This window comes from Galleria mellonella, unplaced genomic scaffold (genome assembly GCF_026898425.1).
Source record: "Galleria mellonella isolate WM207_F2 unplaced genomic scaffold, CSIRO_AGI_GalMel_v1 utg117, whole genome shotgun sequence".
NCBI classification, from domain to species: Eukaryota; Metazoa; Arthropoda; class Insecta; order Lepidoptera; family Pyralidae; genus Galleria; species Galleria mellonella.
In genome coordinates this window covers 8,067,109-8,093,525 of record NW_026441980.1, presented here as the reverse complement: position 1 = coordinate 8,093,525, position 26,417 = coordinate 8,067,109, and the positions used below count along the sequence as shown (strand labels likewise).

General features: G+C 29.0%; 1 protein-coding gene across 12 annotated transcripts in view; it reads right to left on the bottom strand.

Moving 5' to 3' along the window:
* Positions 1 to 26,417, bottom strand: part of LOC113511544 (cAMP-specific 3',5'-cyclic phosphodiesterase) — a 547,503-nt gene that overhangs the window by 92,207 nt on the left and 428,879 nt on the right. For 9 of the 12 annotated variants that reach the window (XM_052897791.1, XM_052897822.1, XM_052897825.1 and 6 more), the window contains 2 exons: positions 16,881 to 17,078; positions 9,335 to 9,370 (listed from right to left, as the gene is read on the bottom strand). In XM_052897791.1, the coding sequence (XP_052753751.1) occupies positions 9,335 to 9,370; positions 16,881 to 17,078 (234 nt within the window). Of the gene's footprint in view, positions 1 to 9,334; positions 9,371 to 16,880; positions 17,079 to 20,462; positions 20,655 to 26,109; positions 26,206 to 26,417 lie in introns of those variants that run through there. The other 3 variants (XM_052897794.1, XM_052897834.1, XM_052897790.1) reach the window with 3 other exon arrangements.

Sequence of the window (26,417 nt, the reverse complement as noted above, 5' to 3'; positions counted from 1 at the left end):
AAATTGCATATACTTAAATAGTTTATAATTCAGGTTTAATGCTTTGTGTTCATATATAATTAATATTTCATATTATAATTAAAACAGAATAAATGCCAGAAAGTTTCCTCCATATATTACATAAAATAAAGAAGTGTTCGGATAATTTTATCTTACGCAAATAATCAAGTGCATCAGATATTTCTCAGTTAATAACGCTCAAATATTAATAAGCTTCTCTCAAGAGCAATAACCTGCAAAGACATGCTCAACATTATTGTGCACTTATCATATCGCATCGTTCGCAAATTATGAAATAATTATTTTTTTTTTTAATTCTTTATTTATTCACTAATATAATGTTATTTAAAATAAAAAAAAAATATATAATTTATAATAAACCAAAAAAGCATATACGTTAAAAGTGCGCCGAAAATAAAACCTAGACAAGACTTGGATTTGTATACACTTTCGAGCAAATAATAAACGCTAGCTATTTTAATTATTGTTATGAATTTAATTACTTTAACACTTTTAAATTATTTGACAATATGATAAAATATATAAAAGAAATAAATAAATTCCTTTAAGATAAGATACACGTACTATATGGAATGGAGAAGGACATAGACTATTTTTCTTTTAGTCCTGGTTATCACTGACATTTCATATATTATACGGTTACGCGAACAAAGTCGCAGGTAGAAGTTAGTAACAAATAAATGTGGGTGATGTTTGACATGCTTATATTGAAAGGAGAGATTATTAGATTCCATAACTGCTGGTCAATTTTGCAACTTTTAATAGCTCTCTCAAGAACTAATTTGTCTACGTAATTATGTTTTACTTTCTATAAAAAAATCTACAGTGCTTTTTCGTTATTGCAGACTTCAGTTTAAAAATTATTACAACGTTGCTTACGTTTAAATTTATTAATTTTTGATACATTTCTTTTTGATTAAAAGCTTTTGGAACTAATATAAAAATATTTCGTGACCTGTTTTACGCATTAAGGGAATAGAATTCTCTATTTTATAAAAATTGCTACCTAAGTATTTTTCAAATGCCGTGTTGTTAGTTTTAACTATATTTCATATTTAGAAGGTATAATCAGTAAATATCTCAAAAAGGGAGTATTAAATAAATAATAACTAAAACTTTAATAATATCTATAGAAGCTTCTATCAGCACTAGCTATTTGTATTGCAGAGCGGATTTCAATATTTATTTATAGAATACGCAGTACCTAGGAAACTGAGGCTGCATTCACGTGTTTTCAATTAACCACCCACATACCCCCAACCACCACTCCAGTAACTTCAGAGCGATATTCATTAAAGGCTTTAAAATATTTTCCATGAACATTACCTGTGCATATAATAATGTTTATGACTTATTTCTTCTGGGATTTGTTACTGGAGAGCTCAACAAGATTTTTAAGCAAACTAAATTAAATTGATAATTAGAATATACTTATTACTTATACATATATATTAAGAAAAGGAAAGGTAAGAAAACACACAACGCAACAGCCGGCATTTAAATTTATACAAATAAAAAATAAATACAAGCCTTATTGTGTCTCTTTTTTCTGTTAGAAATCCATTTAAAGAAATTCTTTTATACTTGGTTTTTAATTTGAAAACTCTGAAATATTTTATATCCATTTCACGAGTTCTTTGAGTTTTAATAGCGCCTACAGTCAATATAGTAAATGAAATATACCCGTTGAATTGTAGAGAAGTAATTTCGCTACCGACTGTATAACTTAATTTACAATCATATCTGACCTTTCAGATTTACAGAAGTTGATTATGTCTATAAAATATAGGTATATACTGCTCCGGTTCGAGGGGGCTTTTATTTCTTTAGATGGTTATTACAGTATGTTTTGCAGATTCGAACTTTGATCTTCTGGTGGTTATATGTATATCTTAAAATTGTAAAGAGTAGACATCAATAAGATTTAAGATTAGATTTTTATTATGTGTAATGTTTATTCCAGTTGTCTGCTTATTACAATTTCTTTTTTATGTGTTTTATGTCCTATTCATATGCCGATTGGATACCTATATTCAGCAGTGAACAACGAACAGATTAAATGACATTGATAATGATTTTTTTCTATTTTTCGATTGCTGTGATGACCACTCTCATATTTGGACCACATTACCTATTTAATATCAGGTGGGGTGTGGTCATTTAGACTAGCCTCTGTTATGTATATATCTGAATATCTGAATTTGAAGTTTCATAGAGAATTTCTTAATTTCTAGTGGTTGTACATACACAATAATTATATTACTAGTACAGATTAAGTTTACGCTTAAATTATATTCAATATTGATATAGCCAATGTTCTTGAATTTAGAAATTATGGAAACTCAGTGAGATATAAACATAAAATATTGAATTGCCAGTACGTTTATAAAATAAATAAGTAACAAAGAACGATGACCTCTACCAAGAACAAAGAAAATAAAACAAAAAATAAATCACTCTTTCATCCAGATATATATTCCCTTAGTTCTGTTTGGATTGTTTTAATATAATGTCAGATATTTGCTGATTGCTGTGTAAAATATTACATTGGAAATGTATGTAGGTATATTATACATGAATGTAAACGAAATATATAATTAAAGTATAGATTATATATTTCATTATAGTTTCAATATATAGCGCACATTAAAGTATAAAATAAAAATAAAATGCTTAAATGTGTCGTACTTGTATAGTTAGTAAAGCCCGTCTAATCTGAATCTGTCTATAACATACTGTATACGTTGTATATTGCATATCTGTACAAGCCTTAAATGAGTACTTTTTACGTACAAGTATCATTGAGCCCAACATATTCTATTTATAATACTTCGCCGGGAGACCGATTCGCATCAGATAACCAATATTATAAGACCCGCTCCTATGAAAGTATAAATTGATATTGGGTCCTTTGTCTACAAGATTTGAGTCCACAATACCTACTGATTATAGACTGTATTTATTGGAATCACTACTATAGAATATATAAGATAATAAGTAAGTGGCAATGTTTAAGCGCAAGTGTTAGATATTCATGGAATGAAAAAGTCAATAAGTGAAATGGGAGATTAAATGTATTAATTGCATGTTGCTGTAGACATTATTAAAATACAATTATTACTATAATAATGTAAGCATGGTATTTAATTATTCATCGAGAATACGATTATAAAAATTTATATTTAACTTATTTCTCGACTTAGCTGGTACAAGAATTGAAGCCATTACCAAAATACCTTACTGTTTTGTATATTTTTAGTATACTACTTTTTGAATAAATAATTGTTGTGGGATTGTTTACTATTGTTTAATTAAAATTTTTCTTAAAATTTCTTATAGTGCTTAATAAAAAAAAATATATTTACTATTTAGATACCTATTTCAAACTTTATGACCGTTCTACATGATGAAGAATTGATCTTTATTCTTTCAAAGCTTCATTTACTATTAATACATACCTATTTATTTACTTACCTACTTAATATTGACATACAACGCAACAGTTTAAAACCCAATGCCGATCACTTGGCATGACATGAAAATATTTGTAAAGAACATGTCAATTCAGAAATTGTAATAAAGTTTCATTTATATAGATACTCGTAAAAATAATAATATATTTTATTTACAGTCTTCTACTATTCATATTATCTATAATCATGTTAGATGTTCGATAATGTAATAGTTGTCATATCGGTAAAGATTACTCAGTGCAAATTTTAATAATTATTCTTGACATTGCGAGTATGTTATTGACATAAAAATTACTGAGATTACATGTATAAACATGTGTTTTATATGTCTCTTACATTCGACAGGAAAATATTGTAATTGTTCATATCGGTATAAGTGAGTTTTATCTTTGTTGAAATAATGTTAGTTTTAGCTTTCTAGAGATTCCAAATGAATAATACTGGGTCTCCATCCGTAAAATGATTATTAAAATAATATTTAATTTATGAATAAATATTTTGTTGGTTTAAAGATAAAAATAAGATTTAATAAAAAAGTAACTGTTTATTATACATATACGCAAGCAAGCGAGAATAAAAAAAAATAGGTTGAAAAAGATATAATATTTTAAGCAATTACAAATTTTTATGATTAGACACAGTTGACTGTCGAAACAAATAAAATTGATCAAGAAAGAGTTCATTTCAGGAAAATAACATTTAATGTCATGCGTAAGATAAATTATACAATTGAGCCATTGACAAATATTATTATATATTTGATAATAATGTTGGTTTTTATTGTTATTTAAAAGAGTAGATAGGTATACATATTTAACATATAAAATGACTATTCGAACAGGTTTTTTTAATATTTCAACATTTTAGTAAGTACATAAATAACTCAATGGCATAGACACTCAAATAACATACAATAAGTAATTACTATTTTAAAATCAAATTAATAACCAAACTCAAGTATCATTGTGTGGTATTCGTGTATATTATATAGCCAACATTTTAATCAAAAAGCAATGATGTGGTTATTAATTAAGTGCGTCAGAACAAATGAATTAATATCTAAAGGTAAAGGTATAAGGCTAATGTTTTTACCATTTAAATATTTTTACAATTTTCAAATGATAAGAATAACTAAATATTTTTCGATTAAACCTTTAAAGTAGCGAAGAAGAATATTAGAGCCAAAAATATATTTTCTTGACATAATCTGAATGGAAGAATATATCTTTAAAATATATGAATGGGTTTACATATTCAATCGTAGGTCGGAGCTGATTTGACCGTATTCTTGAGAACTGTCGAGAAAACTTGGGAGATTTCTTGTACCAACTTTCAGCATAAAATATATTATTAAGATTGAATATTTACAGTCATTAACCTAGTATCTACCTTCCATCCTAGTATCTACCTTCGACGTTATTAATTTTGAAACTTTATATGTAGGTTGTATGTTAAATGTGGATTTTATATATAAAATTTCACAAAAATATTGCACATGAAAGATATTCAATTTTATATTAGTTTTGCATTTTTAGCTTAGCGTGTTGGATGCCAAGATGGCAGACTATTATAATAGATTTTAATATTTTCTATATTATAAATTTTAATGTATAATTCACTATTACATACTTATTATATACAGAGTAGGTACAGAGTAGGTTTGAAAGCTTATTTAGATTAAAGTATAGGTATTTACTATATCCAATCATATCAATTTATATAAATAATGGTATTAAAAATATATTTTATCAGTAGGTGATATGAATTAACGTCGTTGTTTAAGTTCTTTTTTATAAATCAGTATTGTAAAAAACTAATTGTGCAGCTGAATAATTTTAATTATTTCTTTTCATATTTTTGCACGACAAGGTTATACAATATTTATAAGTAAAGTCAAAAGGAATTCACGATCTAAGTGCTGACTGACATAATATTATCCAAATATTTTTTGTGATCTCAACATGTTTACTTACGCATCGCGTCGAGTGCGCTCGTCCCAAAACTTTTCCCAGAAGGTTGATCTATTTTTAATGCGAAGCACACTCGTGCTTAGGGTGCGAGGAAGCGTGCCACCGCTGCTACTTGCAGATACCCCAGTTGACATGCTGTGCTCCGATGCTGAGCTCTTGGCGATAAACGTGGCGCCGCCGCCGCTGGCGCCCAGCCTTTCTGACTGAGACCCCGAGCGCTGCATGTTAAGACACTACGACGATTCACACTACATGACAACACGTCACAGACGACGTAGACTTATCAGGGTAGCGTCATCGTCATCAATACGAGTTTTACGCCATCTACTAGGTATGTCTAGTGATATTTATGGCAGGTGGGTCAAGCGTGACTCTCGCTTGTAATTACGTAAGCGTTTTTCTCACAACCGACATGCACAGTTAACAATCTTTTAACACTACCAGCACATTGTTTTGTTACAAATATCAATCACACCTTTATGTTTAGATAGCTTTATCTCACTTAGATATCGTTATCAACAATAATATTGCAAGTGAAACTTGTGTTTTTATAACGTTCAACATCGAATATCACAAACAACACCGCGGTATCAATAAAACAATTTACATATACTTATAATGTAACATATATGTATATTATATCTTTTTAAAATCAAGGTAGTAGGTAACAAATGTAGGCCTCATCTTTGGCACCAATTAAGTATCTAGTGGTTTTAGCTCTATCGCGTTCAGTGGATTGGCCGATCGAGCAGCTAACCTGTCGGATCAGTGAACGACCTCGACACTGTCCAACCGACTTTATTTACTCTCGGGTAAATATCCACACGTAACATTTATTGAGAGAGACATCACATGTTTACGATCACTTTAATAGTGAAGAAGCACGCGTGTGGCTATATTAAGAACAGAACAGATTTGAGAGTCACATTTCGGGGTTTATAAAGCGAGGGTTTCAGTAGCAGAGGAGAATGAGTGCATCGCGTGTCGCTGGGTGAGTCGGCGGCGTGTCACCGTCAGCCCGCGCGGACTATCAATGGATAGGAGCGAAGCGGAGTGAGCGAGGCGCAGCGACGGGCGGCGTGGTGACGTCGTGTCCCGCTCGCTCGCCCGGCCGCCTCCGAGAGTGAGCGACTCCGCCCGAGGATAAATTTGGCGCTAATGGAAACTGGCGGCGGTGGGCGCCGGTAATCAATGTTAGACGTGGAAATCGAGGACCAGCATTATCAATGTCAAATACATGAAACGCAGTGATTCGGAAGACTGGTGGTTACTGACTGATGTGTAAAGCCATGTACGACAGATTAGACAGGTACAAACTCTATTTTATTGATTGCCGTTTTTTCATATTATGATTTTATGAAGAAGGTTACAGATCTGAAGCTTCTAGTGAAGATTTGGGGCTTTAAATATAAAAATTACGTAAAAATATTTGTCCCATTCTTGTGATTCAAAATTTTATTGAAAATAAATTCTCTGAAGTTTTATTCCAGTCAGTCAATTTATAGTAATGAATCATAAAATATGAAAACACCTACTTATTATAAAAGTTTAAAATTTTTCTTTTAACAAAAATATTTTTTATAAAAATTTTAGGATTGGTTTTTTAGTTGCTGTTATAAATAAACTTACGTTAGATAGAGCCAAGCAAAAGTTTAATTAATACATGGAAAAATGAACGCACTGCACGTGTGTCCTTTTTTATAAACTTACGAGAATGAGAAAATCTTAAATTTTTTATACTTAATTCGAACTTAATTAAACTTTACCTCATTAAATCTCTAATAAAAAAAAAGAGACCTCAGCTTTAAAAATTGCAAAGGAGTTTATTAATGTTTCTTCAAATACGTAATATCCTGTTTTTTCTAAAAATAAATGAATTTAAACAGTCTATTTAACAATTTATTTTATTTTCTAGTTTTTTAAATAACAAATTCGAAAAAGATGAAAAATATGACACTTAGTAAATAACGTTTTTATAAAGTAGAAACATAGTTTTTTTTTTCTTTTAGATAATTTATTAACTTATTTTTCAGTAATAATCTATGGAATATCATAAAATATTATTGTAATTATATTTCCCTGGCTTGTAAGCCTCTTGATAAATCGAGTCACGCAATAGTATAGGTACTATTCATGCATAAGTTACAACTAACACATTAAAATTACAAAGCATTGGACGTGTAATTATTATTGGACATTTTATTTGTTGGATCATAAATTTACTAGTCAGAAACAGACGAGGTACACAGGTAGCATACTAAAACAGAGTAAATTTTAAGTAAAGTATCAAGAATAGTCTAGCATTGTAATTAGTCATAGGTCGTCGACAGCAGAGACATAGTGTGCATTTAATGATAAAAAAAATAGGATTGCCATCATCTATTATAGACTAGCTATATCCCGTAGCTTTGCATACATGACGGAGTAATTAAAGTATCTTATGTATTAAGATACAATATAGGTTATCCGTTTACAAAATTTTATTTATATCCGTTCAGCTATTTAAGCATGATTAAGACACAAACATCTGTATAAACTTTCATATTTATAATATTAGTAATTTAGTGGGATTAGTAGGTTATTAAAAATAACATAATTATGGAGTTCATGCATTGTTACAAAATAATATTATTCGTAAAAGGCAGATTGTATAGATATATCTACATAATAAAACCGGTGAGTCCACAATGGTAATTTTTTTTATCGGAGTTTCTGTTATCATAAGATAGGTCAGAAATTGTCAGTAAGAATAAATTTCTTGAAATCCATAAGGACAGTAATGGGTTCAAGTTATGACCTTATATGTATATACAATAAAATAGTAGGAAAGTTGCATCAGTATGCGGATTTTTTTTGTAAATATAATCATTAAGCATATTTGTCCATATGGGAGTAAATTTCCTGTAAAAACTATTGGGTCCACTTTGATGAAATTTTATGTTCAAAAAATTATCCTACGGAAAAGTACATACAACATACATATTATAGATAATTCCTATTTTATGCGTTAGAAGTTAATTGAAAAAATATTGATTTTCATTGTCTGTTAATAACTGGATGTTAACATATAAAGTCATTATTAAACAACCACTTTTATTTAAATATTTTTTTAGGTAATCCTTGTAATTGTTTGGTCCCCAACGACAAAGTTTCTAGTGATTTTAGTGGCACGTATATCCTTCTAGCAGACTTCACTATAACATACAAAAGTTTATTTCGTAGCTTGGCTTGATCTACAATTTGGTCCGGGATTTCATTTACGTAAATAAACGGTTACAAACAAAAATCTCTACCTAAAAATAATAATTAAAAGCAGACATAATAATCTAAGCACTATAGCGTTAAAACTATAGTTAGTTTACCAACGAGAATCTACTCTATACATTCACTAAATTATATGATTTATTTGCCTTATAAATATTTTTATTAAACAAACATAAAAGTAGTCAAAGCCATTATTTTATTTTATGTATAACTGACCCCTAAAGCAAAATATTCTTTATAATAAATGGATCAAAATAATTTTAGAAAAGACATGAATGGATTATCTGGCCGTAGCACTACTATTATAATCTATGCATTGTAAGTAGATAATGAAGTTTTATAACTATTATACGTAAAGTAACTTTGTCGCCCGTGTATTATACCTTAGGTTTGACCTTTACACAAAATATACATAAAATTTAACTGTAACATTAATAATTTTATAAAAATATGTAAAAAAAGCACAATATCACATTAGTTATTAAGCATAGACGAAAAAGGAAGCTTTAGTACAAACAAATAAAGTTGAAGATAAAAACACAAGCAAAACAATTTAGATGGATGAAAAGGTATAAGTGTATACGTGCGAAAATAGACAATACATACGCTCTGTCCAGTTGTGCCGCCTCTGCCTCCTTGAATCTGTAAGCAATTAAACAATAAGGAAAAGAAAGAAAGAACACATACATAAATACATGGACATATAGTATTATGTCACCTAAGCAGATCAGCGATTACAATATGCGGGGTTGTAGCTCACACCATAAGATATTGTGCTATATGTGTACTGACAGCTCATGTAGTAGTGGCAATAGCATGAAGTGTGTATGTATCATGTTATTATATATATTCAGTAATCGTACATATTTTTGTGTTTTCTTTTTACAATTGAGATGGCAAACATGCACACAGGCCACCTGATGCTAAATTGTTGACGTAGCCTATTAACGTCTGCATTACCAGGAGGTATACGCGTGTTGTGCTGCCTTGAAGAAACCTCATTAACCCATTTTTAAAACCTTATGTTGTAGTTTCTTGGAAAAACCTCGTTAGGAAGCTTATTTCATAACCTGAGCGTATACGGGAGGAAGTATTTCTGAAATTGCATTTTACGCGACCATGCAGAATCTAAGGTAGCTCCCAGGTAGCGGCGAGCAGTACGATGGTAGAAAATGCATTCAATATTTTTTTAATATTGTTACTAGTTGTATTTGTGATATACTATGATATGTACTATGATGATATACTCCGATTCATAGATCAATAGACCAACGTAAAAAAATTGTGCCAATTTAAATTTCTGATTAACTATCCAATATTGGAAAACACCAATAACCACATTAATACGAGTGAGGGTGGTAGGCTCATCTCCTGCCACGTCGGATTCTAATGTATTTTGTTTACTACAACGATAACAATCTTCGAATTATCCCATTAGTGATTATAGTTGTGAGTACATTTATTTAATTTTGCAAGTTACGTGAATGGTTCACGTGTTTGAGGATGTGGTTGACTATAAACAGAACGAAAAATGATGTGCATGCTATTGCCATAATGATCGCTGTATTCAGGTGAGTAAGCTGACTACTGTACTGTTAGTTGTTCACAACATATATTTATTATACACGTAATATAAAATAATATAGCTTACTTTTTTGTGTCCGCAGCAGTTACCTTGCATTTAATTGAAGCGATTTAAGTATTAAAATAATGAGAGATATTTCCCACACAAATTCTTTGCATGGGAAGTTTCTGTAAACATTCGACTTCATTCAGTACGACTACAGTACATTCTAGGAAATAAATGTATAAATATCAACTGTAAATGGTTTTAATGGATTCGTATACGTAGAACTAGTAAAGACGTACGCGGTGACCGTATGAATGTTTACTATAAATTAAGTGTTGTATAAATTGTTTATTTTAAAACAAAGTTGAAATTCTCTTCAAACATAAGAGTTGGTAGGGAATAAAGAATTCAAAGTTATATGAGTGTTGTTGTCATTTGTGATGGTTATATCCAGCAAGATAGGCATGTCTATAATTAGTTCAGTACCTAAATACACGCAAATAAAAGGTGTTCCGAATAGTCTTCAAATTACTGTAATGTAGGATTAGGAATGTTTAAGTTGCGTGAACACATACAACATTAACGAGCTTTTGAACTGATTATTTTTGGTAGAAATGGCGTTTATCCTGATATTATGGTGGCTGCCGAAATGTGTGATGGAGAATGTAGATGATTATGGAATTGTTTCAATATTCCACGGTCGGCAATGCGCACGTGACATCTCAGGTGTTTACATGTGTTCATACCATTTACCATCAGATGGGCTATAGGTATGCTAATTTGGTACCAATATGATAAAATCTTCTTGACTAATATAATCGATAATATTGGATGCACAGTTATTATAATCACTGCTAAAATACAACCCAAGTGTTATTGTTTCATGACAGGCTCATAAACATTCCATTAGTTATTGGAATTAATTAGAATTAGACTAAAATTTCATAATCAGCATCATTTAAAATATTTACAGATAGCAGTAGCTGAATAATAATTATGAAATATACTTATAATTAAATTAAAAAGATATAGCATGAAAAGGTTATTATCTCCCGTTTGCTTACAAACTGATTGTAAAGAATAATAAAAGCATTTTAATCTTTCTGATTCGAAAAAATATGCCAGCAATAACCCAATACAATAACAATGGTAATTGTATTAGGAATACCAAACAGTTCTAACTAATACCTTATTTCCCGAATCGGTTATCATCATCATCATTATATCAGCCGTTAACTGACTCCTGTAAGGGATTGGTAATCTTTATAAATCTTTAATAAATTTCTCAGTACGAGTACGAATGATTTCAGTATTGAAGCATAAATAGAAAAACATGGTAATTATTTATTATTATTAAACAGAGAAAATATAACTAGAAATTTAAAATGATTTTATTTAACATATTTTGTACAGCGCCGTATAGCAAATGTATCTATATGTATTATATATAATTTTATATACGTATTTGATAGTAATATAAACATTCTATTATAATATTTATTCTCACTAAATACATTTTGCTAATAGAAGAGGTAAATTGAACGTTTTACGACAATCGGTGACTGTAAATTAATGCTTCTGACTATTTCATCTGGGATTACAGCTGAAAACATGTTTATAAAATTATTATAAATATATTGACTATTTTTATTAAATTTATAGCGAGAAGTTAAGGAAATATTCTTTATTTATAATAATGGGCTTTTTTACTTAAGGCGTTTAAGTATTCATGAAGGGTTTATAGGGTGAGGTTGGTTACATTCGCCACTCAGCAGTCTTTCAAAATTCACCGAACCTAAAAGATATTTAAGAGTCAGTTTAGAAGGTCAGGGGGACTTTGCATATAAGTCGTTTAAATGAGCACTTTCGTACCTCTTGTGTTTCTACCGCAAAGCGCTCGTGCTTATATGGATGTATTTCGACAGTGTAATTACTGGGTATGATACTCAAATTCTCAGGAATTACAATAGATGAGGGGTGGAATAAGTATTTTAATTACCATGTACCCGTTTATGTATTTACATACATATATTGGACATTGCATAAATTTTGCACCAGATGGATAATTAATTTATTACCATTACAAGTCGTAAGTATGTACAAAAACTGTTATTTAATCTTCTTATAAGTTTTTTAAAATATTTTAATTAGTTCAGTGTTTTTTATTGTTAAATATAAAAAAAATAGACTCATTATCATGAGGGGGGGGGGGGCTTAGTAGTTGCCACGCTTAGCAGACGGGTTTAGCAGCCGCAGTTGTAACGATTATTGTTATCTTAGTCATCTCTTACGATACCCACGGTAATATAAGGAATTATCTTGTATAACCTTATACAATCATGTATTTATATCTATTATATACATATATTAACCCCACCATAGATATTATTAAATATGACACATATAAAATTTATGTGTAGATGTATAAAAGTTTCAAAAGACAACATAAGCCTATTATGAATTAAATTACTCCAAATCTAAAATTATAAATCTATATTTTTTGGAGAGTATAGCTAAGAGTATAATATATTGTAATCCCATTGTGTTAATTAAGCATCTCTTATGGTACAAAACGCAAGGGAGTTGCAATAGATCGCTGATAGCCGCACAGCCATCAAGTTAATTGGTAAGTTAATAGCTTTATATAAGTTGTGAAAGAAATACATTTTCCTTAACTAAAGCTTTTATATGAGTTAGCTCAATGAAGTAAGTAAATATTCATGTAAGTATAACCATCGCCGCGGGGCGTTTTATTTGTAATCCCCTCAACGTCCACGACGTTATTGTATTGGGAAATAAAATAATATCAAATATTGACTATAAGGCAAACCCTTATGGAATTTCGGCAAGTAGTCACCGAATATTACCGGAGGCTTTCACTGCTGACGCAAATATGACGACCAAGTAATGAAAAATAACTAAATTATAAATATATAGATCATGAAAATTTTTTTTAACTTTTTCGCAACTGTAGCGTATTTGGAACTGTTACTAGTAAAATATAATATTTACAGCAATGTCTATATAAACTATTATCTCTAAAAGGGGATAATTTTCCAAAAATATAAAAATATAGATTGAAAATATTAAAAATTTTGAAATTTCCCATGTTAACTTGTTTGATTTACGCGGCGTATTAGTATGGGGCGTTAAAATTTTTGTCTTAATTAACTAAAATAACGTTTTTCTAAAAACCAATATTCAGTGTTTTTGGCTAAACATTTAATTATTAATTACTAGCAACCTATTCTGGCTTTGCATGGTATTTATATAAGATGTAATCTATGTTACTCACTGATAATGTGGCTTTCTATAGATGAAAGAGTTTTTAAAATCTGTTAAGCATTTTTAGTATTCAGACTATAAATCAAATTTTCTTTCTATATAATATGATTTTAAATATAGATTTTATTTGGTAAGAACTCTTGTGCAAATATTCCCGTTTCTAGACCTAGGTTAGGTTGCGCGGTGTATGTCAGTTAGCCAGTGTATTTTTTTTTAATGTAGAAAAAGGAAATTGAGATTAATCAAAATATGACAGACGAATTATTTAGTGTGGTTACAGCGTTATGTTCTCTGATGATGGTTTAGTTTAGAATGTGCTGAATTCAGATTAGTTAACTGTGGTTGAAATACTCAGTTAATTTTAGTAATGTGCTATAATAGAAATGTATAAAGCAAAACTGTTAGTAGTTATTTGGTTTATGATTTTATGTAGTTTAGGCATTGTAATGAGGACGATAGTACGTTTAGGTTTGTGTAATCTTTTTATATTTTTAGTAATATAGAATTACAAATAAAAATTTAAACAGAGAATATGCTGCCATGATAATGCGTGCATTTTGCTTGATATTGTTTCAAGAGCATATTTCAATAACGCGATTGAACAGATCGTTCTCAATTGCAAAGTTTTAATTTAAATATAACACAAAAAAATATATCCTCGATTAGGAATATAAAAAAATTAACGCAGTCTAAAATTATAAACATTATTTCCATGTGCACCTGTACAGTATCTGTATAAAATATGTTCGGAACGTGTATGTATATACAGGGTTTATCGGAAACGGTAGTACCATCCCGGCATAATAGGTCATAAAACTGAACAACTTTTCTCGCGTGAATTGGGATAACGATACCCACTTATTACTTATGTGGTAATCAAGGATAGGTATGTGTATACAAAAATACTTAAATCCTTTCAATCTATCGGCATGTGGGCGTGGCTATCAAACATGTTAACAACCAAACAACTTAACAAATTACAATTTTGATTTTTAGCCACAGATTTTGATAATGAAGAAAGTTTTACAATAACTGGATTCATTTACGTGTACTTCAGTCGAGAAATTCGTTCTGTTAAAATATAATGTGTACTAACTTTTAACAATAAAAAAGTTGTTCAGTTTCAGGTATACATATAATCAATGATTTTTAGATTACGTATTCTTTTCCACAACTATCCTGTATATATTTAAAAAATACGAAATGAAATAATGTTTTCTTATGTGTTATTATATTTTGTATTATATATTGTAGTATATTTTGTATGCCATATATATTTATCAATAATAGTGTATGTTATGTACTTAATATTAATAGCTATATTACGAGCCATGTAAATAGAATGTTGTTCCCAAATATCGCTTCGCATGTTATTGACATTGTACTCGTAAATAAAAATGTTATATACTTGAATTAAATATTATGTTTTTTTTTTCGTTAATAAATATATTTAATAGAAAATACATTTTGTTGAATTGTATTGCGGAATAAATTGATAAGATGATGTTGGTAGTGACGTAAGTTTCAACTGATTGAAAACTTACATACTCGTACAATTGACTTCTAACTGACTGATATTAACAGATAAATTACTATATAAAAATAATCTTATATACTAAATAACAAAGTAAATTAAAATAGAAATAGTGGAACATATTGAATCTAGATCGTGCAGTGCTGTTATTAAGAGGTTTAATAATCGTTAAATTGCAATTATTAACTCTCTTAAAAAACACATTATTTCCTTACTACCCTGCATGCACTTACATAGATATAACTCCATAGATGTTTTGTTGAAATTGAAATACATAAATTTATTTTTACATAAAACAAAAAAATTGTATATGTTTTCGATATCATAATAGATTGTAATAATTGTATTTTACTTTATATTAAGTACTTAATACTTAATATATTTTAGAATTGTGTATATATTTTTAATTTTTTTTTCAACAATAATTAGAATTAGAATAGGTTCATACGATTTAATGTATACTATAGCAACGATATGTAGATATATGATTAATCTAATGAAAAGTAAAAAAATATAAAGTGAATACGCTAAAACGTATAACGGAACCATAAACTGTTTATCTTTAATTTGAACAATAAAAATGTGAACAGTCATTTACATTTAATTATTTAAATCAATAATATTTTGTTTATGACCTCAAATATGTAGATTGATTCACAATAAAAATATAGGCAAGTGAATACCATCAATATTTACAAACAGAAACAGGAAAAATAAATAAACCCACCTTTGCAGGATTATATATATACTTATATTACCAGAGTGGTAACATAGCAACATGGAAGCTGTCTTCGCAAATGTCAAGAACATGCGAATACCAGCGTCATAAGCACAATGACGCAGGGAACAGGTAATAATTTACAGTGTTGGTCTGACTCACGGTAACCGTAACCAGGTAATTATACCAAGATGTGACAGGTAAATTATAGAAAGGTATTTACAGTAAAATTGACATTTAAATTATTAGGTTGAAAAATTGTACCTTCCTTTTTATTAACTTAATAATGTAGGATTCTCGAAAGCAAGGTTACCCACATTAAAATATTTTAAACTAATATTTGCCACAAAAAAATGGCACGAATTGTTTATAATTACTCATATTGGATCTAATAGTATTAATTAATGCTACAATATTTTATCATTGTAAGTATTACATAATATTTGAATATTTATCGTTAACTTTTATAACGGGTAGTTTGCAATTGATGCTGTCTAGTCCATTTCAGAAAATCTTTGATTAATTTTCATTTATTACCTTTTTAGACAAATTAGTATTTTTTAATAAAGGGATAATTAAGTTTATATATACGGTTATATTTACCTTTAAGGAATATAATGAGTAATGCATAAATGATAATATAACTTTGGTGAATAGCTAATAATTTGAATTTATATAAATTTATTGTAGTAATGGTAAATAAGTGGTATGTACATAAGTAAGTAGTGCATTTTAAGTTTTACTAATATTATAAATGTGAAAGTGAGTTTGTTTGTTACGTTATATTGTCTTAACATCTTAACCAATCACTAAGAACTTTGGAATATAAATATGGATTGAAGAATGATATATGGGCTACTTTTTATCCCGGTCAGTGAACGTACCCTGGCTCGCGGATGAAATCGCGAGTAAATGCTAGTAATTGTATAAATTCAATTATGAGTCATTAAAAACAATTTATTTTATTTACAGTTTGGAAACTTGGCTCAACTACCTGTTTAAGGTTACCGCAATTCATTTGTATTTAGGATTAAGACACACTTACCTTTCACTGGCAATCGAACTGTTTCTTGACATAGACTTGGGCGACATCTCGAAGTCGGAGTCTGAGCGGTATAGGAAAGACTCGCGGCGCTGCGGCATGGCTTGAAGGACGAGCGCGGTTGACGGCGAGCCGCCCTCGAGGGGCGAGCGTGCGCCCCCCGCGCCGCCGCCCGCGCCTCCACCATTTTCCACATCGAAGCTGCAACAATAATAAAACAGAATTAATCAGAGAACAAATGCTTTGAATCTTTCATTCCTTTTATAATATAAAAAGAAAAAAAAAATGCTATAAAGAAAGAAAATGCGGGCATCTCCGTAGACATCCATCAGTGACTTTGTTTTTATTCGTTTATTTAAAAAAAAAAAAATTAAGTAGATGCTCATAATGGTTGGCATTGGGAAGAATTTGAAAGTTGTCTGTTAAATAACAATTGTACCTTCTCTACTCGTTTTATTTTTATATGTATTACAGAATGTACATAGTACTAACACTACCTATCACCGTACGCCACCTATATTATAATACTATCTGTGTTAATATTAAGGATAATGAATAGGATAATTGTTCTTTTGCAGTGATAAAAGTCAACAATATTATAAAATTTTAATATATATTTATTAAAAATTTTACTTTAATACATAATACAATATTAGTCACATAGAGATAATAATTTATATGTAAAAATGTAGTATTGTGTTATTGCAGAACAATATTTCTAGACAACATTAAAATTTCGATAAAAAAGCTACTGAATAAAAGATTGTTAAAAAGTAAGTAAATATTTTAAGAAAATATAATAATATTATATTACAGTTACAACATAATATTTATATTTTAGAAAAATATTTACGATATAAAATTTATATATGGTAATTTTGACATGTATGGTAAGTAATAAATTCTTCATGGGATGAGTTCGATGATGATAGCTTTTATAATATTTAATATCGCTGTTATTACTTTTCTTATCTACGATATATCTATATTGTTTAGAAAATAGATATATTGTAAATTTTGGATAGATGTTTACATCCTTGCCATTTTAATAAAAGCACATAAATATTTATAATATTTATTACTTTATACAGTGTAATACGTTTTATTCTAAATAAAACTCGTTGCTTTGTTCTCATCAATTAGAATAAATGTATCCTATAATCTTTTAATTTAGGATATGATTCATCTGTGTACAATGTGTCTCTTGATAATATAGTCCTGCATATACATATTATATAGATACATATAGTACATTTTTTATGTTTCTTACCTCATAAATCTATTAGTTATAAACCGATTCGGAAAATTATTTATAAAGAATATACTTACAGATTGGTCATACAGAAATTTTATAAAAGTCGATTTCTAAAGTTCAATTTTTAAATTAAAATACAATCTAAAGTTATTATTAAATATAATAATATATAAAAATTTTCGACACATAATTTATGATTAGTATAGGTACCCTAATAGTATTAAACTCAAACTGTTTCTAGCCGTAAACATAAATGGAAAAAATAAACCTGTAAAAATACCTGTCTGTAAAAATAGATATTGTGTCATTTATAATCTGATCATAGGTTATGATAAAGTTTGATCTTATCCGCTAATCCATTTATAGTTAGGCTATATTTAGATCACCAGGTATTAACTTTATAATACTACCATAATATAATACGTAAGTTTACCGTGACTGATAAGTAGTAAATAAGTTCATTAATGTGATTATAGAACCGAATACTGACTCTGTATTATTTCAATAAAACGATTTGTGTATTATTTTTGGTAAAGTTATAATCTTAGGGAGATGTCAAAAGTCTTTGAAACCAGCGTGCTACCGTGTATGCACAGAAGTATGTAAAGATGATCATTAATAAATAAAAGATAGATTCGATTCACGGTAGGGTTAATTTAGGAAATTTTGAATAGGTTCGAGTCTGTCTGTTCTGTAGAATACTCTGTTATTACGAAACTAATAACAGAGTATTCTAGCTTAAGGACCAAGTGATTGGTGTAATTGTATCGCACTTAATATAATATGTATAATATAAAAAAGGATTTGCCAGATAGACCTTGCGCCGAGGTATGAACAGTATTGACATCTATTTTTTTAAACCACAAAGGTGGCATAAAAACAACATTTATAAATATATCGTACCGCCAATGGAACCCTCATAGTGTCGTTACTTCTGAGGAATAATGTTGTTCATAGTTTTAGCTCACTAAAGTTTGTCAAAGTCGCAATTATCTGTCATTTTCTAAAATAATTATAAATTGTAAATGTTTCTTACTGGTTATTCAAATAGTTATCTACTAGTGAAATGAAACGTTAATTTTACATATATTTTTAATAAGGTATCACTGAAAATTTGGATTATGATGGCAAAAATACGAATATATTTTAAAATTTTTTAGTGATAGATAAGATAGATTAAGTTTTTAGTGATAGATTTATATGTGGCGTAACGTTTTAGTATCCTATTAGAACCTTTTTAAATTAATCAGTTACATACATTGAAAATTGTTAAAAATAAAAATACGCTTTATTCTTAAATGATTAAAATTTATAAGCTGGAAATGAGAAAATTTATATATAATTGATTAATTATGTAGTATACAGGTACTACACTCGCACAGTATAGTACTGTAGGTATTTTACCATATTCATTAAATTACTAAATTTGTATATAATTAATTATCGTTTCTTTCAGCTTAAACTTGATGATTTCCCTAATATTGACGATATCAAATATCAGAGGTGCTCTTGAGTCTTGATAAGTTATAACAGGGTTACAAAAACAATATATTTGTAAATGGTAAAAAAGAAATAAATCTGTTATTAAAATGCTAGAGAATCTATAAATAAATTATATTTGTTATAAAATATATAAATGAGCACTTTTTACTTGTGCATTGTATAGAAATATTGTACTATAAAATTTAAAGCTAGTGAAACACATATGATCATATATGTATATTTGTTAGTAGTAGCTAAGGAGAATATATTCTAGTATTTCAATAGGTTACCTATTATTTGCTACATACTTAAAAATTACATACATTTTGACTTATATGACATTTTATTCCAGTAACAGATTTATGGGTGATACAAAAAATGAAGTACAGTATAATGTTCTCCCTATTACTATTGTTTGTCGGTGCACATGAGGATTAGAATCTAAAAAAAAGTATTTTACATTTTATTTTGATTACGTCTTATCAATTAACGACACAAATTATAAGCATTCACTTATGTAAGTTCTTGTCGTTATTAAGATATATGTGTATAACACAATTTTATATAAATCTAAAATATTTTTATTTTCACATTTTCTACAGAGGTTCAACTACAATGGTATTATATTATCCTGCACTGCATTGGTATAGAATAAAATTTATACAAAGATGATGTAAATAAAAGGTAATCTATAAAGGGCTTAAACATACATTTTCTTTTAGAGATCGGCGAGGTTTTGTCTGAGTGCCATATTCCAAGAAAGCATTTCCTCTTTGGATTGCATAAAAATTCACTCGATATTTTCCAGTAAGTATATAACTAAAATATAAAAAAATAAAAGTGATTACCTTACGACTACTGTCATTGTTTTTATCGCTATTTTATCTGCTAGATAAAATAGTAATGTCTAAGTAAGTCTCACTAAATATTGGTCTTCATTAATTCACAAAGTAAACAGTGATATTTTCACGTATTACATATTTTAAATATTGAAGTAATTATAAATATTTTTTTTCAACAAGCGTACACAGCCGCTATGTTTCACGACGCGTTAGTATTTGGCAAGTGATAATTTTTATCACTGGCATGAGAATTTGTAATACGTAGAGATAATAGTGATTATAACATCTAAACAAAATATCTATTGTAATTATATTTATATGTACGATAATGTAATTATAACAAGACTTGCAAAATATATTATTACTGTCATTATACGATTACGACCATTTCACAATAATGAAATTGTAATAATATATCATAACTTCGCAAGCGCTTATCAGTGTAAATTTTTTGTTTAATTTTACACTTATTTATAGCTATAAGTAATATGCATAATTATAATGTAAAATATTATAATGTAAAATTTGCTTTGTGGATCTGGCATAGAATGGGCCACCCCTCCCTATCCCGTGAATGATGTAAGAGGCGATTAAGGGAACTTAATGATCGAGGGATGAGCAGCAACATTCCTTTTAAAATGCCTCCAAAGTCTAACTACAATTGTCAACCCGCTTGCCAAACGTGGCAACTAAGGGCAAAAACCTCCAATAAGGAGAGACCTATGTTCAGCAGTGGACAGTTAACTGGTGATATGATGTTGACGATTACTTTTTGATATACTCGTACATTCCTTTTAGAGCTCAATACGTTGTTATATTAATTTTTGCTTTCGTAAATTATGAATTTTCTATACAAAATATTTATTAATTCAATATAAATATTTCTGCACAAATAAAGGTTGTCTTCGAAAAACATTAATGCTGTATTCAGTCCTCTATAATAGAGAATTCAAATACCAATTTTGATGTCCCCAACTCAATAAGTTACGGATTTACTTATAAACTTTCATCCTCTATCCCCTTTGGAGTAAAATTTCCAGAAGTCTCTTCCTATTGCTTGACGACATCGCAGGGAATCACTTTTCCAAGTATCTCCTTTCTATCTTCAATAGTTTTGACTCGGTAGTAAGTTAGTCAATAATCAAATTTATGAACGTCTCTATAATACTAAACTTTAATAATACAGTATCTAAATACTTAGTTTTTCTATAGTAATAGTTAGTATAGATAACTAGAACCTAATGATAGTACATTTTATGTTTAACTACAGAAAATCATATTATTTTAAAATCCTTAAAATTAGGTACTATTAAAGTATTATTAGGTTATTTATATTAATTTTATACCTTATTATATTAATATTATTAAAATATTATTTATATTTTTTATAATACTCCAAAATGGCAGCAGACCGCCCATGTGATGGAAAGTGGTAACCGTCGCCTATAGACATAAACAGCGCCACGAACATCGCAAAATACATTGCAATGCCGATTGATAGCAAAAAAGTCTCCTTAAACTTTACACAATGATATTCATAGTATATTATTAATATTTGTATGAAAATCCCAGGTTCTTCTTGCCTTTATACAGTTTTGTATGAAAATGTAATTTTCATTGTTAAATATAAGAACTATTCTTAATTATAGGAAACGGTAGATTATCTATTTACGATATTTCCTGCAGTAATCTTTATAAACATTGACTTATTATCACGTCCATAGCCAGTATCTGATTTATTTATGAAATTATTTATTAAGTACTGTTTTGTACTATTACGTATTTCATTAATAATTATAATCTAGAAGTTTAGTGACATCTATAGAATTATAGTTAAACGTGTACAGAAATAAATAGCAAGGTGTGAAGGTTTCAGGAACTTTTAGTTTCAATCGTCACCACTAGAGGTCACTTTTCACAATAAGCTGAAAGTCGGGAGTACATTGACGTTTTCTATTAGAAATCCTAAAAACAGAACTGTCAATTAGTAAAATATTTGCTATTCTAATAATTGTCAGTTTTTATGATACTCTGCAAAATTCAACTAGGTAAATTATTCTTGGTAAAATCAAAAAGTAATAATTTTTCGACGATTCTATGAGCAACTTGAAGATGCCAGTGTTAGATTTTCGGGACAATGTACCAAAATATATATATATGAAATATCTAATAATTAATAATCCATATCTCTATTTTTTTGTAAAAATAAGATGTGTAGGTATACGTAGAATAAATATTATTCCGTCAAAAAATATTTCTAAATGCAGAATTAGATAAAAACAATTTAACTAAATTTTCGGTTATAATATTTGTTTTAAATAAGCCAGATGGGATATAGAAGAGTATTTTCCGTTTATTATTTCAAATAGTAGTAACAGAGTCATCATAGAGGCTCGATGTTACAGACCATGAGAGATGTCTTAATTGGTTATAAACAAGACTAACACGCTCAATCTAAACTACTCTTGATCGATAATTTTTTAGATCACTAAAGTAACCGAAATTATCAATTTAACTTGTTTGGATTTTGAATGATTTTTTGACTCAAAAGTATTGTCTTGCCTATGTAAGGTATTCATTATCATTTAAGATATAAATCAAATCAAAGTATATTTATTCATGTAAATCTATACAAGATAATAATGACACTGTTCTTTATTTTTACAAGTTCAAATAACTGTATAAATAAAAACAAACAAATAAAGACGATTGTTATAAATAAATTAGGTACAATTGTTAAAATTTCATATGATACACAAGACTATCAATCCTATTTAAACAACAAAAAAATTGAAAATATTTTTATACGGATATTCTAATAAATGTAACCCCTTTTGAATTTGGTTCATTGTTGTGCTGTAAAAACGATGAAGTCTCAATAATAGGATGAACGGTGAACGTGAAAGTCATGGAGCTAATGTAGCCACGTGATTTTGATTAATGATTCAATTAAATAATCCCCGTTAGGTATATTATAAAATAACATTACTTATCCTATTAAAATTCAATATGTGTAGAGGCTTCCTTATGTTTACTAAATATCTTATAGACTACATTTAGCCCGTACTTCAATGTACTCCATGTAGAGTTTGCAGAATCGAGCTCTTATCAAATACAATTCCGGTATTAGTTCAAATCTGTTCCGGTATATCAAGAACCTCTCGATACTTATTCTTTTAAAAGCTAAAAGATAAAGTATACAGAATTTATTCGGTCCATATAATATTAGTGTTTTCAGTGTTAATTTTTAATAGACATAGTTTAACTCTTATTTTGACCAATGAATCCATTTATTTGATACTAATTTTATTATGATAGATTTTTTTTTGTGAAACTATCCTCAAATATTAATATTATTACAAAATACATTTATGTATACCTTTCCACAATTTCTTACAATAAATAACTGACCGGTTTCACTTTTTAAGATATTTCCAAAGGTTTGTTTGTATATTTGTTTTCGTCTGTGCAATTAATTGAAAAATAACAAGGAAAGGAGAAGCCGGAGTCTGTAATCTCTTGCCAGTACCGGGATATTTCAGTATTTTCGAGGCCGGAAAATCCTGGTTCTTGTATAATGAAGGCGGCTTAAGGATTTGACATCGATGGGCGCACATATTTACATTATTATTAGCACATACTTAGTAAAATATATACTTTCCATTAAAAAAATAATAGTTTCCGGAATCGGTTTACAATTGATGGAGTTATGAGGTTACAAACATAAAAAAAAATAACTGAATTAAAAACCTTCTTCTTTTTAAAGACGATTGGAAATGATTTCGATTGTTCGCCTGTTAGCTCTTGGAGTCATGAAGTTTGGAATAGTCTTTGAGATAGAAAAGGACATAAGCTACTTTTCATCTCGCTTAATCAATATGTCTCAATCACAAGAACGAAGTAAAATATAAAACTAGTATACATATAAATTTAAATTATGGCCTACCGAAATTAGAGTTTCCAATATACCTAAGTGTATATAAAAATCCTAATTTCATCTTACTCGTATTTATTCCTGTCAGCAACTGGTGTCATATCACAAATTTAGAGCTCGTCATCAACTCAGTTCGAGCGTGAAATGTGATTTTCAAAGTTACGGAATGTGCCCCGAGCGGGGTCGCCATTTTGGCCCTTTGATATGGACCTGACAGTCAGCGGACCACTTCGCTATTTGGATGTGTCTACCTTTTGTCGAACCCTTTGCAACTATTCGCTTTCCGGTGACGAGAATGTTTATGACCTTTGACATTTTTGAGAATATACAAGCGTAGTTTTTTAGGTGGAATGAAGTTGATGATTGATAGGTACTTCAGTTTGTTCTAATACTTCTGTATCCCACGCTGTTACACGTGTAATTTAATTTAAAAAAAAAGTGTCCTATGTATATAAATACTAATAGTGATTGTTAATACCATGTGTTTATCTATAATAGGTTCACTTCATTAATATCTGTTAAGTAAGATTAAGTAACAGTCATCCAGACATTTAAACCCATTTACAAATTGCACATTTATATTATAGTATAAATAAAACCCAAAAACAAAAAAAAATATTAAATAAATCATCTAATTTCTAAACCAGTGTATTATTACGTTACTTGAGATAATTTAAAAAAGTTAGTTTCCTCAATAGGTTTGCTTGAGACTTTAAATTTGGCTTTAATTCAATTTCGATTCGGAATTTTTATATATTCATATAGAAAAAGTTTAGAGTATTAATAAAAACACCATTGAATTATGTATGAAAATATTTAGTGCAGTTTGATCTGTTATCAATAAAAAGCTTTTATAATATCAAGGCAAGTTGTGTAAGACATGGTTAGTTTTAAATAAATTGAGGTTCTTGCGGCGTCTATTTTAATTTATTTTTGCGGTTACTACATTTTCATCTGGTGGGCGGGGCCACAACAAAACAAAAATGGCGCAATTACGTTTTAGGCCTTTAGCAGTAATAAAAAATATAAATATTACTGACTAATAGAAAATGCTAGGAGTACTTAGTTATTAAAAAATATAGTGTGACCAGAAAATATTAATAGACTGGATATTTCGCTATCCCAATTACTATATTTATACTAAACTTAATGACGAATGATTGAGCTGTTAAGGCGTTAAGGCAACAAACAAACGAATTCGTTTTCATATTTTTAATATTAGTAAGGACGTTTATTAATCGTAGCAATTGTAATTACAATTATGCCTTAGCTCAATACGTCTGTATAAGATTTAATTAGCATAATTTTATGGCATGCTATGCATAATTTAGAAAGTATAATAAAGAAAGAATAAAAACGTCACTGTTACGTTTTAAGTATTCCTTCAGAGAACTTCAGCCGACAGTTATATAAATTATACAATGGAATAAATTATATATTCCGCGTTTCGTCTTTCGAAAACGATACCTAGCATATTTGGGGAAAGAAAATGTTAGTAATGGGAACAAGCGGCTCTATTGTCAACAAGATACACTATCAGGTTAACTTCCACACGGTCCCCCATGTATACCATCATGGATAATAAATAAATTTATTGTTCTTGGTGAATTTGTCACAATGGGCCAACTGACGTGCATTCATTCTCACTTATTATTTCTCATTGTATACCGACAGCGCAGGTTGGGCTATCATTTCATTATTATCCATCAAAAAAAGTACCTTCCAGTGGTTCGTCTCCGAGCAGATACAGGAGTTCTCCTCAAGGGTCGTCGAATTGCCCCGCGTGCACTCCACCGCCGCGGCGCTTCACTCCACCTAATTATATGTCTCGTCAGCTTCCACTACCACGAGTACCAGACCAGACCAGAAAATTAATGTGTTTATAAGTGCGTGTATTTGTCGATCTACTACCATGTTCAAGTATATATGTAACAATGTGAGTTTAGATAATTGGTATAAATTTCATGAGTTATTTATTTGAAAATAATATTCAGGTCAATAATTTAGAAGATTAACTAGAAGAGATT